Source organism: Berghia stephanieae, chromosome 3, assembly GCF_034508935.2.
Source record: "Berghia stephanieae isolate SIO BIC M18660-M18661 chromosome 3, UCSD_Bste_1.3, whole genome shotgun sequence".
NCBI lineage: Eukaryota > Metazoa > Mollusca > Gastropoda > Nudibranchia > Aeolidiidae > Berghia > Berghia stephanieae.
In genome coordinates this window covers 38,342,189-38,355,725 of record NC_088362.1, presented here as the reverse complement: position 1 = coordinate 38,355,725, position 13,537 = coordinate 38,342,189, and the positions used below count along the sequence as shown (strand labels likewise).

General features: G+C 36.4%; 1 protein-coding gene across 2 annotated transcripts in view; it reads left to right on the top strand.

Annotated features, from left to right (window-relative positions):
- Positions 1–901: 901 nt before the first annotated feature.
- Positions 902–13,537, top strand: part of LOC144967691 (protein DOP1A-like) — a 73,761-nt gene continuing 61,125 nt past the window's right edge. For both annotated transcript variants that reach the window (XM_078905229.1, XM_078905228.1), the window contains exons 1-6: positions 902–1,076; positions 5,667–5,827; positions 6,210–6,562; positions 7,387–7,576; positions 11,286–11,588; positions 12,232–12,705. In XM_078905229.1, the coding sequence (XP_078761355.1) occupies positions 5,681–5,827; positions 6,210–6,562; positions 7,387–7,576; positions 11,286–11,588; positions 12,232–12,705 (1,467 nt within the window). In that variant the 5' untranslated portion in view covers positions 902–1,076; positions 5,667–5,680. The remainder of the gene's footprint in view (positions 1,077–5,666; positions 5,828–6,209; positions 6,563–7,386; positions 7,577–11,285; positions 11,589–12,231; positions 12,706–13,537) is intronic.

Sequence of the window (13,537 nt, the reverse complement as noted above, 5' to 3'; positions counted from 1 at the left end):
AAAACACTATCCTAATTTGTTCTTCATTTGTAAAAGACAAAGCCATTTTGTCCCTCTACAGCCCGAATCACAAGTTCAAAACGATTTGGCACCAAACAGCGGCTGAGCGAGTCGTGGCAAAGCGCTTTCTGATTGGTTGACCTCGTTTTAAAGTTCATGACTATTCAAAATTAGTCAAAATGTCTGCGCGGTCTCACTGGCAGAGGGGTGTTTATCGTCTGCCATTGCGTTTGGGTTCAATAAACAGCTGATCATTTGACTGTTTAATTTACAAGAATTTAAGAAATTATAGTTAAAAGTTTTCGATTGCAATATGATCTACAATCTCAGCATGGGTTTAATTATTGTGTTCCAAGTCACGTTCTAACAGTAACCTTTGTCCCCTTGTCCAATTTCTCTTTTCCTTCTATATTTCTTTTGTTTACGTACGCAATCCCTCTCTCTCTCTCTCTCTCTCTCTCTCTCTCTCTCTCTCTCTCTCTCTCTCTCTCTGTGTGGTGTGTGTGTGTGTGTGTGTGTGTGTGTTTATATATAAGTTAGAACTCTTCTAATGTTTTCATCATATTCTCTCTCAAATTTGCCATAAAATTGCCAAATTTCAATCTTTTAATCCACTTATTACGCAAGATACAACCAAAGGTCGAAAAAAATGCCGAAAAAGCGTCCCATATTTTCGCGTTTTTTTCCTCTTTGCGGGTCATCCAAATAAATGACACCTTTGAAACTGCATAGCTTGTTTATTTATGAATGGATTTTCAAAATTCAAAATGATTTTTACTCAGTGGAGATAGGGCTTTGATTTCAGACAAAAATTTTCCTCAGAAAGAGAAAAAAACATTTTTCATAGTCCTTGCTAGCTAATTCCACCAAAACAACGACATCATAATTCCACGCTGGGTCAAAGGTTGGAGGAAGTTGTCACGGCTTGTCGATTCATTTCATTGATCATCGTCTGATTGTGATTAAGTTCCTAATCTGTTGTTGTTTATCACTATCGAGTGACTTATTTTATTTTGTTTGTCTTCTGTGTCTCAAGATATGTAATATCTATCGAATTGAAGAGAAGGGCGTCAACGGTAAGGTTTCATGAATCTTGTTTGGATGCCTTACTTTATCAAGAGAACTAAATTTATTGTGAACATCCAGCCCATTAGACTATGACTAGAGAGGTGGGCCTTTGGCCTACCAACCTCCGCTGCACGTCCAACTCGCCTTGAGCATGCATTCACGTAAAATATAAAGATTTTTTTTAAAAACCTACCTCTGTTTCAAAAACTAGCATCTTTCACCTTTCTAAGAAACATTTTGATTTTTCAGAACTTTAGTTCGTTAAAAAAATACCGGCCAATCTGACCCGTTGAGTCGAATGAAAACGAAATTTTGTTGTTTACACGGTTCAAAGGAAATGCCGTAAATAAGCTTTCATGGACTTCCTGTGTTGTTTTTACAGTGTCACGTGACCGTTTTGAGAAATTTGTCGTCTGCTACAAATAATTAGACCGGTAGGGGGTAGATATTTTCGTTGGAGCAGAGAAAAAGTGAGTATTATTTCTTGGACTTGTAGAGAGGCCTAGGGTCCACCAGCAGTCAAGTTTATTGAATAAAAGAAAAAAAGGCCTTTTTACTGCACTAATGCACCAAATTGCATACCTATCTATGGACACTTTGTTCCGTATCTTTTTCCCAATAAACTTTTTTAAAAACCTGGGGCCAGGGTTGCTAGTTTGGCCTCCTGGTGGCCAAATTTGAGAAATTTGGCCTTTTCCCAAGCCATTTGGCCTCCCAAAATTTGGTTTGGCCACTTGGCTAAGGTGGGTTTGGTGGTATTTGGGCTCCTGCCGAGGAATCTGGCTTCTTGCTATAGCTAGTTTGGTCTCTTACTCAAAAATGATCTGGCAACCCTGCCTGGCTAGGCGGAACCTTGATAACAGAAACGGGGCCCACACGATTTCGCGAGGAATTAAGCATGAAAACAATTAGGATATAATTTCAACACAACTTTTGAAATTCAAGGATTGTCCATTACCGAATGTTTTTTGATAGAAAACAAATGCATCTTCAAATCTAAACCGCTTTTGACGGTAAGCGGTAAGTTTTTATTTATTTTTCTGTCCAAACGAATGATTTGTCCTGGTTATAGAAGCTAAGTATTGGTAACACCGGCTCAGCTCTCTAGAGAGGTGGGCCTTTACTTTGGCCTACCAACCTCCGCTGCACGTCCAACTCGCCTTGAGCATGCATTCACGTAAAATGTAAAGATTTTTTTTTAAAACCTACCTCTGTTTCAAAAACTAGCAACTTTCAACTTTCTAAGAAACATTTTGATTTTTCAGAACTTTAGTTCGTTAAAAAATACCGGCCAATCTGACCCGTTGAGTCGAATGAAAATGAAATTTTGTTGTTTACACGGTTCAAAGGAAGTGCTGTAAATAAGCTTTCATGGACTTCCTGTGTTGTTTTTACAGTGTCACGTGACCGTTTTGAGAAATTTGTCGTCTGCTACAAATAATTAGACCGGTAGGGGGTAGATATTTTCGTTGGAGCAGAGAAAAAGTAAATTATTTCTTGTACTTGTAGAGAGGCCTAGGGTCCACCAGCAGTCAAGTTGATTGAATGAAAGAAAAAAGGCCTTTTTTATCCGCCGCCACCACCACCTTGAAAGAGTGGTGGGGGGGGGGGGGGGTGCATGCCGACGAGAGGGAGACGTGTCGCTTGGTGACGTAGAGCATCTCAAGGATGCTGGCAGTTGCAGTTGCAGGTGTTCTTAACCCCTTAACAGCGAAGCTAATTTTTTGCTTTTAGATTTAGATAATAGTTTGCTTTTATCTTTATTATTGTTAACGGGGAATACAGCGTTTCCACCAAGAGAGCAGTCAGACTATCGCAACTCGGACTTCAATTGTCTATAATCGTTTTGCCGTTACTTGTCTTTTGAAATTCATGCTCAGAAACGGAAGAAGGCCAAACAAAAAAGGATAAAATAATAGACTCGCTCAAAAAAAAAAAAAAAAAGGGGGGGGGGGTGAGCGATCAGTGAAAATTTTAATGGTTGGTGGACCATGAACAGATTTGCTGTGACAAAAGACATTTCACTGATCCATCTGCTATTTTGTTGTTTTTTGTTTTTTAAGCTGGATTTGACATTTATCACTATTTATTTTCATCTTTTGATATTTACACAAGATGAAAATAAATAGTGATAAATGTCAAATCCAGCTCAAAAAACAAAAAACAACAAAATAGCAGATGGATCAATGAAATGTCTTTTGTCACTTTGAACTAAAAACGTCAAACTGGCAATTCGCCCTTTTTTTTTTTCAACCAGCAAGAATCATCAAATCTGTTCATGGTCCACCAACCATTAAAATTTTCACTGTTAACGTTATTGATCATCTTATGTTTCTATAATTTGTTCATTCTGACCACAATTTTGGGGATATTGATGATGGCTGGGAATTTGTTTATTTCGCGGACTAGCTATTCCTAGGCCAAGATAGATAATGTTCGCCCCAAAGCCCAAAACCGACAACACCTGTTTTTTCCCCCTGTCTTCTTCATACAAGACTACAATTTATTATCACACGTCCACAAAACTAGATCCAACAACATATTCTAATCCGAGATGTGAATTTTAAGAGACATCAATATCGGTGTGTATAGACAGCTCAGTGGGTTAGACCACCTTTCATTTTGCTCCTTTTAGCTGCACAGGTTCGAATCCGATCGCTCACCCCCCCCCTTTTTTTTTTTTTGAGCGGAGTTTCAAAAAAGTGTCTGGGAATAACGAAATTTGGTTATTCCCAGACACCTGTCTGGGGATAACAAATTTTCGTTATTGGCAGACCCTGTCTGGGAATAATCACAACGCACACACAAACTCCACGGCACGGCTGTCACAGTCAGTCCCAGTCACCATGTGGCAGCAGGGTAACTTACTGATTGTTTACAAGGAAAAAGAAAAAAACCCAAAACACTGATGCTTACAGTTATACAATTGTGGTTTTCTTTCGCTCTCTACATACAAGTGTAAGATTCAGGGCTAGACTGAAACTGCAAGTAAGGGATCTGGTAATGGTAAACCTGTTGCCGTTGCATCGAAATAAAGCATAGTAGTATAGAGAGGCATATCGTTTCACATATATCTGCCGATCCATTGCCATCGCTATAAAGTCGGAATAACAATTTTGGAGATTAGCCCGGTCCAAATATGCGAATGTTGAAACCAATCAAGCCAGCAACTTGCTCAAGATGATTGTCATTTCAAATTCAAATATTGATGAATAATGTAAAAAATCGTTATATAATAATAATAAACATGCATTAAAACAACTTTGCATTGTGGGCTTGGAGAGAGAGAGAGAGAGAGAGAGAGAGAGAGAGAGAGAGAGAGAGAGAGAGGGGGGGGGGGGGGGGGGTTACAGTTCTAATTTTTTAATTTTAAAGTACCTATAATATAGAATATGTGATAGGATATAATTCTTTTCATGTAGATTTTGTGAATCATGGTTGCCTCAAATCAGATTGAAGCAATTTGTCACTATTATGATTCGAAAATCAATCTGAATGGCTGTTATAAGACCTGGTCTAATTGATCTCCCCCCCCCCCCTTCTCTCTCTCTGTCTATCTCTCTCTCTGTCTCTCTCTCTCTCTCTCTCTCTCTCTCTCTCTCTCTCTCTCTCTCTCTCTCTCTCTCTCTCTCTCTCTCTCTCTCTCTCTCATTATTTGGAAATGGTGGAAATTCTGAGATCTCTTTTTCATAATCATGAGAGAATTTAATTTAGAAAAGAATTAATTCACTATGATTATATATTTATAAACCACAAATTCTTATTGATTTCACTTTGTGTATAGGATCAAAAGTATGGAGGAGGTCAACCACTCACCTGTATTTTGCTATTGTGAAATGTTATAGACCTGTACATTCTCAGTCAATTAACTGAAATCAGTTAAGTCGTCAAATTCAAATATTTTAAAAAAGGAAAGAAAGAAGTGAAGAAAGAAAGAATTCATGAATCGTAGTCGAATGACCGTAAAGTAATTAGGAATGTTCCACAGCGCTACGCATAGCTCATTGGCCGTTTATATTATCGATAGATTATTGCCAAGGCTAAGCGTTACTTTTTAGAATTGCTGTGTCTGAACACATCCCAGTGTATTTTTACACAGCCTTCATTAAATTATTTTTTCACTTTCCAAACCTGTCGTGATCCCAATGGTAGCACTGTTTCGTTTTTAAGCCAAAATTGACCACATTTACCTGGAGAGAAGTAAAAAGTATGAAAAAAGTAAAATGCGAAAGCCGGAAGTGTGTTATGTAGACACCTTCAAATCGAAAGTTAGGGATTGCTACAGTACATCTCGATTACCTCACATTGTACACAAACTGGTTGACTGTTTCTAGTTTCTTCATTGATTGGGTACCTAATTATAAGGGACAATGGTAAGTAGCCTAATTAATTCCCGCGCAAATTAGTTTTCTGCCATTGTTTTGCTCAAACGAGCTTGCTGTTCACTATTGACGAATTACGAAGAGTTTCAGTCAATTTTTATAGAGTTCATTTACAGGTCTAATGTTATTCACTACTTTCAAAGTTATTCAATGTTGTATTATTTTTTTTCCCCAGCCTTTTTACTGTCGTATTAATTTTTTTGGTTTCACTTCTAGGTCAAGGCACCAAGATGAGTATGCTGACAGTTGAGGAGTGTGAGCTCCTAACTGATTCCAAGTACCGTTCATACATCAATCAAGTGGAAAAAGCACTTCGTAGCTTTGAGTATACCAGTGAATGGGCTGATTTGATCTCAGCCCTTGGAAAACTGAACAAGGTTATTTTAATTTTATGAATTTCATCTCTAAATCTCCATTTAAAGTAAAAATATTTTTTTTTTGCACAACTCACAATGGACACGTTTTAACACAAATTTGATTTGAGTCGACATGCACTTATTTGCAGGTCTAATAACCTAATTCCTTATGGGCTCATTGTTGTAATGGAAATTCCAAAAAATGGTGCAAATTATTGTCCATTACGACAATGTTAAAACTAGGCCCATAAATGGATTTGGATGTCAGACCTGCACATATGTACTCACTGATTTGAGTGATTTATTCTTATTCTGTAAGTAAACCTCTCTTTGCAAATTCACATTCTTTTCTCATCTCTTTGTTTAAAAAGTATTTATTCAAAATTTATTTTTTGTTTTCCAGGTTTTACTATCCCATCTGAAGTACCCAGTTGTACCGAAGAAAGTCACGATAGGAAAACGTCTGGCCCAATGTCTTCATCCTGCATTGCCTAGTGGAGTTCACCTCAAAGCATTGGAAACTTATGACATCATCTTCAAATGTATCGGCACACAGCGACTCGCCCATGACTTATTTATTTATACAGCTGGCTTATTTCCCTTGCTTGGTCATGCGTCCATGAGTGTCAAGCCGGTGTTGTTGACGGTTTATGAGAAACACTTTGTGGCTTTAGGTCGACATATCAAGCCGGGACTGAACGGCTTGCTGCTTGGGCTCTTACCTGGTTTGGAAGAAGGGGCTGAGTATTTTGACAGGTTAATAAAAAAGCATTATGGTTAGAAATCATTGGTTACAAATATTTGAAATTATATATAAATATATGTGTATTTGTGCATATGTACAGCTGTCTCTGGCTAAGAGGACAGCTCTCATCTGGCCCACTAAGGTTAACAAAATCATATATAAATAATGAAATGACATATTTTTCTTCTTCTTTTCTGAAAAGTCAGACTATTATATTAAGATGCTACTCTTTACAATCTGGATATAAGATCAACCCAGGAATTTGACTATTGAATTTGGAGAAATGTTAATAGTTATGCTCTTGTTATTGAAATCCAATACAAGACACCCTAAGTCACAGTAGTGCCAACCTTACATACAAAATGACTTCGCATCTTTATTGCAGAATCTGCTTAAAAATTGAGCTTTTATATTTTAAAATTGAGCTTTTATATAGCGCAATATCCACTAAACATGATCAAAGCGCCTTACAAGGGGTCACTGACCAACAGCAACATTTAACATGTAGGACGAGACATTACACCTTGTTAGGTGATATTACATTTTTCTTGGACAGAAACAATGCTGTTAACGGCCAGGTACTCATTTTACACTTGAATACTGTGGGAGAATGTGAGTAAAAAGCCTTTTCCAAGGACTAAACTATGCGCCGAGTGGGGCTCAAACCCAGGACCTTTCGATCCGAAATGAGTGTCATATCACAAGACCACATAGCCACACCTTACAGACATATGCTTTAAAAATGTTTTGCTGTTTTTTTTATTTTTTTTTTCATTCTTTTTTTTTTTTTTTTTTGCCTGTTCCCCATTAATTCATGTTTTTGGTTTTCATTCAGGACCAACCTTCTGCTAGAAGACTTCAGTGATGCATCAGGCCCTCCATTCTTCTATACCGCCATCTGGCAGTGCATGTTGTCATGTCCGAGTGTGAGACTGTCTGGGACCACCTACCTGCTTAGCCATCTCAACAAACAACAAAGTATGGAGGACCAGTTACACATGATTGGTCTGGAAATAGATCTTATGGTAAATTGAAATTTAACTAATTATCCATTTCAAAATTTTAATTTTATTTTAAGCTTTTATATAGAGCAATATCCACTAAACGTGCTCAAAGCGCTTTACAATGGTCCCTGACTAACAGGACAGGTAACATGCAGAATGAGACATGATGCCTGTTAGGCGCTATTACAATTTTTTTTGTCAAAGACAACACTTTTGATGCCCAAGTACTCATTTTACACCTGATTACAGTGAGAGAATGTGAGTAAAGAGCTTTTTCCAAGGACTCAACTATGCTCCGAGTGAGGCTTGAACCCAGGACCTTCCGATCCATAAGCGTGTGTCATAGCCGCACTGGTTTTTACCAAATTGGGTTATTCGACCTCCCATAGTGGACACTTGCAGTGTCTTCTATCCTCCTATATATCTTTTCCAATTTTCTCTCTGTCATTGTCTTTAAACATTGTTTTGTCTTGGCCCAGGCTGGAGTCCTTGTCTGGGAGGGTAACAGTTAAATTATAGTTATTGTTTTGGGTTATGATATTTTTTAACTTGTTAATCACCTCTCTGTTATGTACAGTTATATTTTATTGTTTTGAATATCAATATTACGATTTGTTAACATTTGAGTTTCTTCCTCTTAATGGGAACCTGTGTTTGGATGAGACAGAGATGCCAAGAAGAATAATAATAATATAATAATGATAATAATAATAATTTGACCATTATCCCATTTCTTAATATAGTTGTATATCTTGTTCCAGTTAATTTATTGATTTTGATGTTAAAGTTATAATATCTGATTAAAACAAACTGATATACAGATTGTTTTATTTATATGATTATTATATTTTATAGTGGGTAATGTAAATGTTGCTGCTCGAAGCTCGAAGAAATAATTAACAATGTGAAATTGAATGTAAGCTTTAATTTAAGATACGAAAACTAAACAGATAAGATGGTTTGTAAAAATCAAATCAGTATCATTGCTACTATGACTACTACTTCTACTACTATTAATACTACTTCTAAATATAAGGAAGAATTTACCATACTTGGAATCGATATGAGCTCAGCTTTCGACACTATATGCAGAACAAAATTGTTATCCTTGACTCATATTTGGACAAAGATCATGTGAAGCTCATAAGATACCTATTAATCAAATACTACATTACAATTTGAATCCCGCAGAGAATTAACAACAATATCAACCTCAATTGGATCTCCTCAAGGAGACAGCTTGAGTCCAATTCTATTCACGATATACCTCGAATTGGCCATGAAAGATCTAAGACCAAAATTACCACGAATAAAGAAGATCACTCGTGAATTGATATACGCAGATGATACAGAACTAATATTTGAATCAGAACATCAAGTGAAACTATACTTGCCAATAATATCCCTAGAAGCATGGAATCTGAAAGTGAATCAATCCAAAACAGAATATACAAAAATCAACAGAAATTTGAATGAATGGAAAAGTGTACGTAAACTAGGCAATTTGATGAAAGAAAATTAAAACATCAGAAAACGAAAGCAGCTGGCTACCAATGCATTAAACCAACTCCAAAATTTATAGAATAGAAATAACATAATCAGTGAGAATAAACGAATACAGATTTAAGATGCACTGATTATTTCGATATTGACATATATTTGTGGAACTTGGGGCCTCACAAAAAATAACTTAGAAAGTCTCGATTCATACCACCGCAAACGATTACGTCGCGTAATCGGAATCTATTGGCCAGAGACAATTACAAATACTGATCTCTATGAAAAAACCAGGGTCCAACGCCTGAGTACAATAATAAAAGAACAGCGATGGAGGCTATTTGGTCACATCTTACGTCGAGAAGATAACATCCCAGCCCAAACTGCAATGACAGAATATTTCCTTCATGGCAACAAATATGTAGGGAGACCACCAACATCAATAGTAACTACCCTGAACCAGGACCTCTCTACATATTAGAAATTTCTGAATTCAGATGAGGCCGAATTAATCCCTGAATAACTAAGAAATACTGCAGTGCCCTCCATACTAAAGTCACAACAAGATCTTGACAGCCTCAAAACTCTGGCCCAGGACCTTGACCAATGGAAACAATTAACAACATGGATGGACTGAATCACACTATTCTCAGCAAGTGTCATTCGAACTGCGAAGCTTAATACTACTACTACTACTACTACTACTACTACTACTATTACTACTACTACTACTACTACTACTACTACTACTACTACTACTACTACTACTACTACTAGTACAGAGCTGCCAACCTATCGCAAAAAATGTGGAATTGTACGCATTTTCAGCGATTGTACGCTTGTACGCATTTCCCCCAAGATTGTACCCATTTTCACTGTACGGAGTCACTTCAGTTTTCTTTATTATTATTATTCATATTATTACTAGCCTATTGAGAAACCTTGGTGACCAAGTGGATGTTCATATATTTTTGGACCAATTATGATCTTCATGCTGGGAGGTAGAATTCTGAAAGGATTGGATTATAGTCTTGGGAACATCATTGTTGCTGCAATCGAGCTTGTGCGGTGTGACTTTATAAATTATACCTTCCTCTTACTTTCACAATGGTTAGTTTCCGTCTATTTCAGGATTGTACCCATTTTTATGAAATCTCCCCCATTTTGAGGTCCGATTGTACACATTCTCATCAGATGGGGTTGGCAGCTCTGTTACTACTACTACTACTACTACTTCTACTACTACTACTACTACTACTACTACTACTACTACTACTACTACTACTACTACTACTACTACTACTAAAAGTACTACTGTTGCTTCTGCTGTTGCTACTGCCACTAATGATTATACTAATATTGACATCCCTTATTTTTGATATTTATTTCAAATCCCATTGTATTTATTTTTCAACATTAGTCTAGTCATTAGGTGGAGGAGGAACAGGAATCGAGCTATTGAGAAGATCTGAGGACAGATAAGTTTGGAGGGACATGATCGCCGATGTCTGCAATAGGCCTGGCACTTGATGATGATATTGATTAGTCTACACGTTTTTATATTTCACTTTCTCAACTGCATTACACAGTACCTCTCCGCCTCCTCTTTTCACTTAATTACCTTTTAGAAATATCTCTGTTTCTAATTTAATTCGTGCTTCCTTACAAAGGAAAGTACTATTTCCTGCCCATCAATGTTTTTGTTTATTCATGTTAACAACGCCACTACCACATTATATCATTCGTCTGTAGTGTTTCATCCATCCTGTTCTGTTGATAAAGGGGAAACCTGAAATGTCCATGTTATCTATTTTTACATTCAATTTCACATTGTTATTTATATTTTATAGATGTGTTAAGTTTGTATTTTGCGGGTGGTTGGATGGGAGCATCACCCTTGAAGCATATACCTATGATGTTCGCATGGGTGTACAATCCGATAGTGATGTCGTTTCTTCTTCTCTTTACTAGCCTATCCTGCTTCTTTGGTTTGTGATTGTATTTTTGACAGGGGATATTTTTTTTTCTGTAAATCTTCTGCCTGTTTGTTCTTGGTTATTTATAATTTAGCTTATGATATCTTTAGGTTATGATTTTGATTTACATTTGTACTATTTTTGTTAGATTGCTTTTTTTTTGTTTCAGCGGTCTCTCATATAACCTCAATTGTGTTGGAAGAGACCTAAAGCAACAAACAAACAAACAAAAAAGTTTGTATTTTTATGATTTTCAGGTTGCTGGAATCTGTGCTTGTCTACAAGACACCAGCGTGCTAGTTCAGAGAAGCATGCTGGACTTTATCCTCATCGCCTTTCCCATGCACAACAATCAGCTGACCAAAGCAGACCTGGGCAAGACTCTGGAGGCTGCGGTCAATGTGGTGCTGAGGCGTGACATGTCCCTCAATCGTCGTCTGTATGCCTGGTTACTCGGGACCTCGACCACGGCTACTTCTGCTACTCTAGGGATGGATGTTGATTCTAGGGAGAGGTCGAGTAGTACCTCAACAACAGATGCTTACAATGACTATTTCCAGGTGGGGATATTTTATTTATTTTGTCTTCATTAAATAATACCCCAAGGTAATCTTTTAAACTTTTGTGCGGCTATGTGGTCTAGTGGTATGACACTCGCTTTCAGATCGTAAGGTCCTGAGTTTGAGTCTCGCTCGGCACATAGTTGAGTCCTTGGAAAAGACTCTTTACTCACATTCTCTCACCGTACTCAGGTGTAAAATGACTACCTGGCCGTTAACAGCGTAGTCTCTATCTGAAAAAAATTGTAATATCGCCTTACATCTCGTTCTACATGTTACATGTTGCTGTTAGTCAGGGACCCCTTTTAAAGCGCTTTGAGCACGTTTAGTGGATATTGTGCTATTATAAAAAGCTCGATTTAAAATACTGATTCAGCTCTTTTTCTCATTTGATCAGAAAAATTTACTTCAGATATTGATATGTTTAAATAACCCCTATAGTGTAACAAAAAAATTCTTAACCCAAGACTTCAGAAAAGGTTTTTATATTATTTAGATATTATTTTTAAAAAAAAATGCTATTGAAAGTAAGCACCTATCTAGTATCGTTTCTGTAACTATTTTATACCATAAAAATTATATTATATATATTTATTTAGATAGTATGTATTGAATTTGCCATATTTTCTTGCTTTCATCTCAGATTTACTCCAGAGACCTTCTCGTTGGGGCCTTGAAATCCAAGCTGAATATTGACTATCACTCTCAGCACAAATCAATATTGGAGGGGCCTTCACCTATCCTTAAACCTTTCCGAATCCTCATCAGTTTGCTGGACAAACCTGAAATTGGACCAGTCATTATTGAAAATGTTCTTCTATCTGTATTCCGTGCCCTCAAAACAGAAGGAGACCATTATTCTAAAGTAACGAAATCTACCATCAACTCGTCTGAGAGTAAAATTCCTCTTGAGACCCTGAAAACAGCCAATCTTTTATTTAGCTCATTTGAGACGTATTTTCTGTGGGACTTCATCGGCCGCTTGTTTTCATCCATGTGTGATTTGAAATGCCAGAGTGCCAAGGACTCAGTGTCGTCAGCAGATTCATACATGGAGGTTGTTTCCATCGTTGAGCTTTGTGGGCTTGTTGGTTTTCTTTTAGATATTTTGGCTCTGGTAAGTTTTATTTCATACTTGTTTCATCGTCCTCCCCAACATCTGCTTTTATTTTTTTTCATCACCGTCACCTAGTGTTTAAGAGAATTGTTAAATGTTGTCAACAACACAATATTAATAATATTAATGATGGTAATAATAATAGTAATAATAATAATAGGAATAATAATAATTATTATGATAATAATAATAATAATAATAATAATAATAATAATAATAATAATAATAATAATAATAATAATAATAATAATAATAATAATGTCTGTGTCCTTGTTATAAAACAATTTTTGTTCCTTTTCCATGTGTTGATTATTTTCTTACCACTTCATTTGACTATGTTGCAATCATTATTTGAAATAAAAACCTCATCTGTTGTATATTAGATCACAGGCGTTTATCACTTTCAGTTTAGTTCGCCAGGTAAAGCTAGCCAGTCCTTGACTTATACTAGATGATGAGAGAGAGAGGGAGACAATTTTTTCGCCGTTTTGATTGATTTTTTCTGAATTTCAAACTAATGTAGTAATGCGGTTATTAATGTATCAAAAACATTTTTATACTACTAAACAGTTTATTAATAGAGTTTTCATTGATTATATAATCATAATTATGAAGAGGGATAACCCATGAAAATGATACATAAATTTAAGTGGATGAAAATTTTTAAGAGAATATTTTAAAATGTTCAACACTTATGATTGTAGATAAAAAGTAATGGAAATGATGTTGAATATCTGTAGAATGTAGACATATAAATTTTCTACCAGTAGTTTGAGGCGTTTTTGAGATGTCAGTTCACCTGTACGTCAAAGTAAGGATTTTGAGTAAGGTA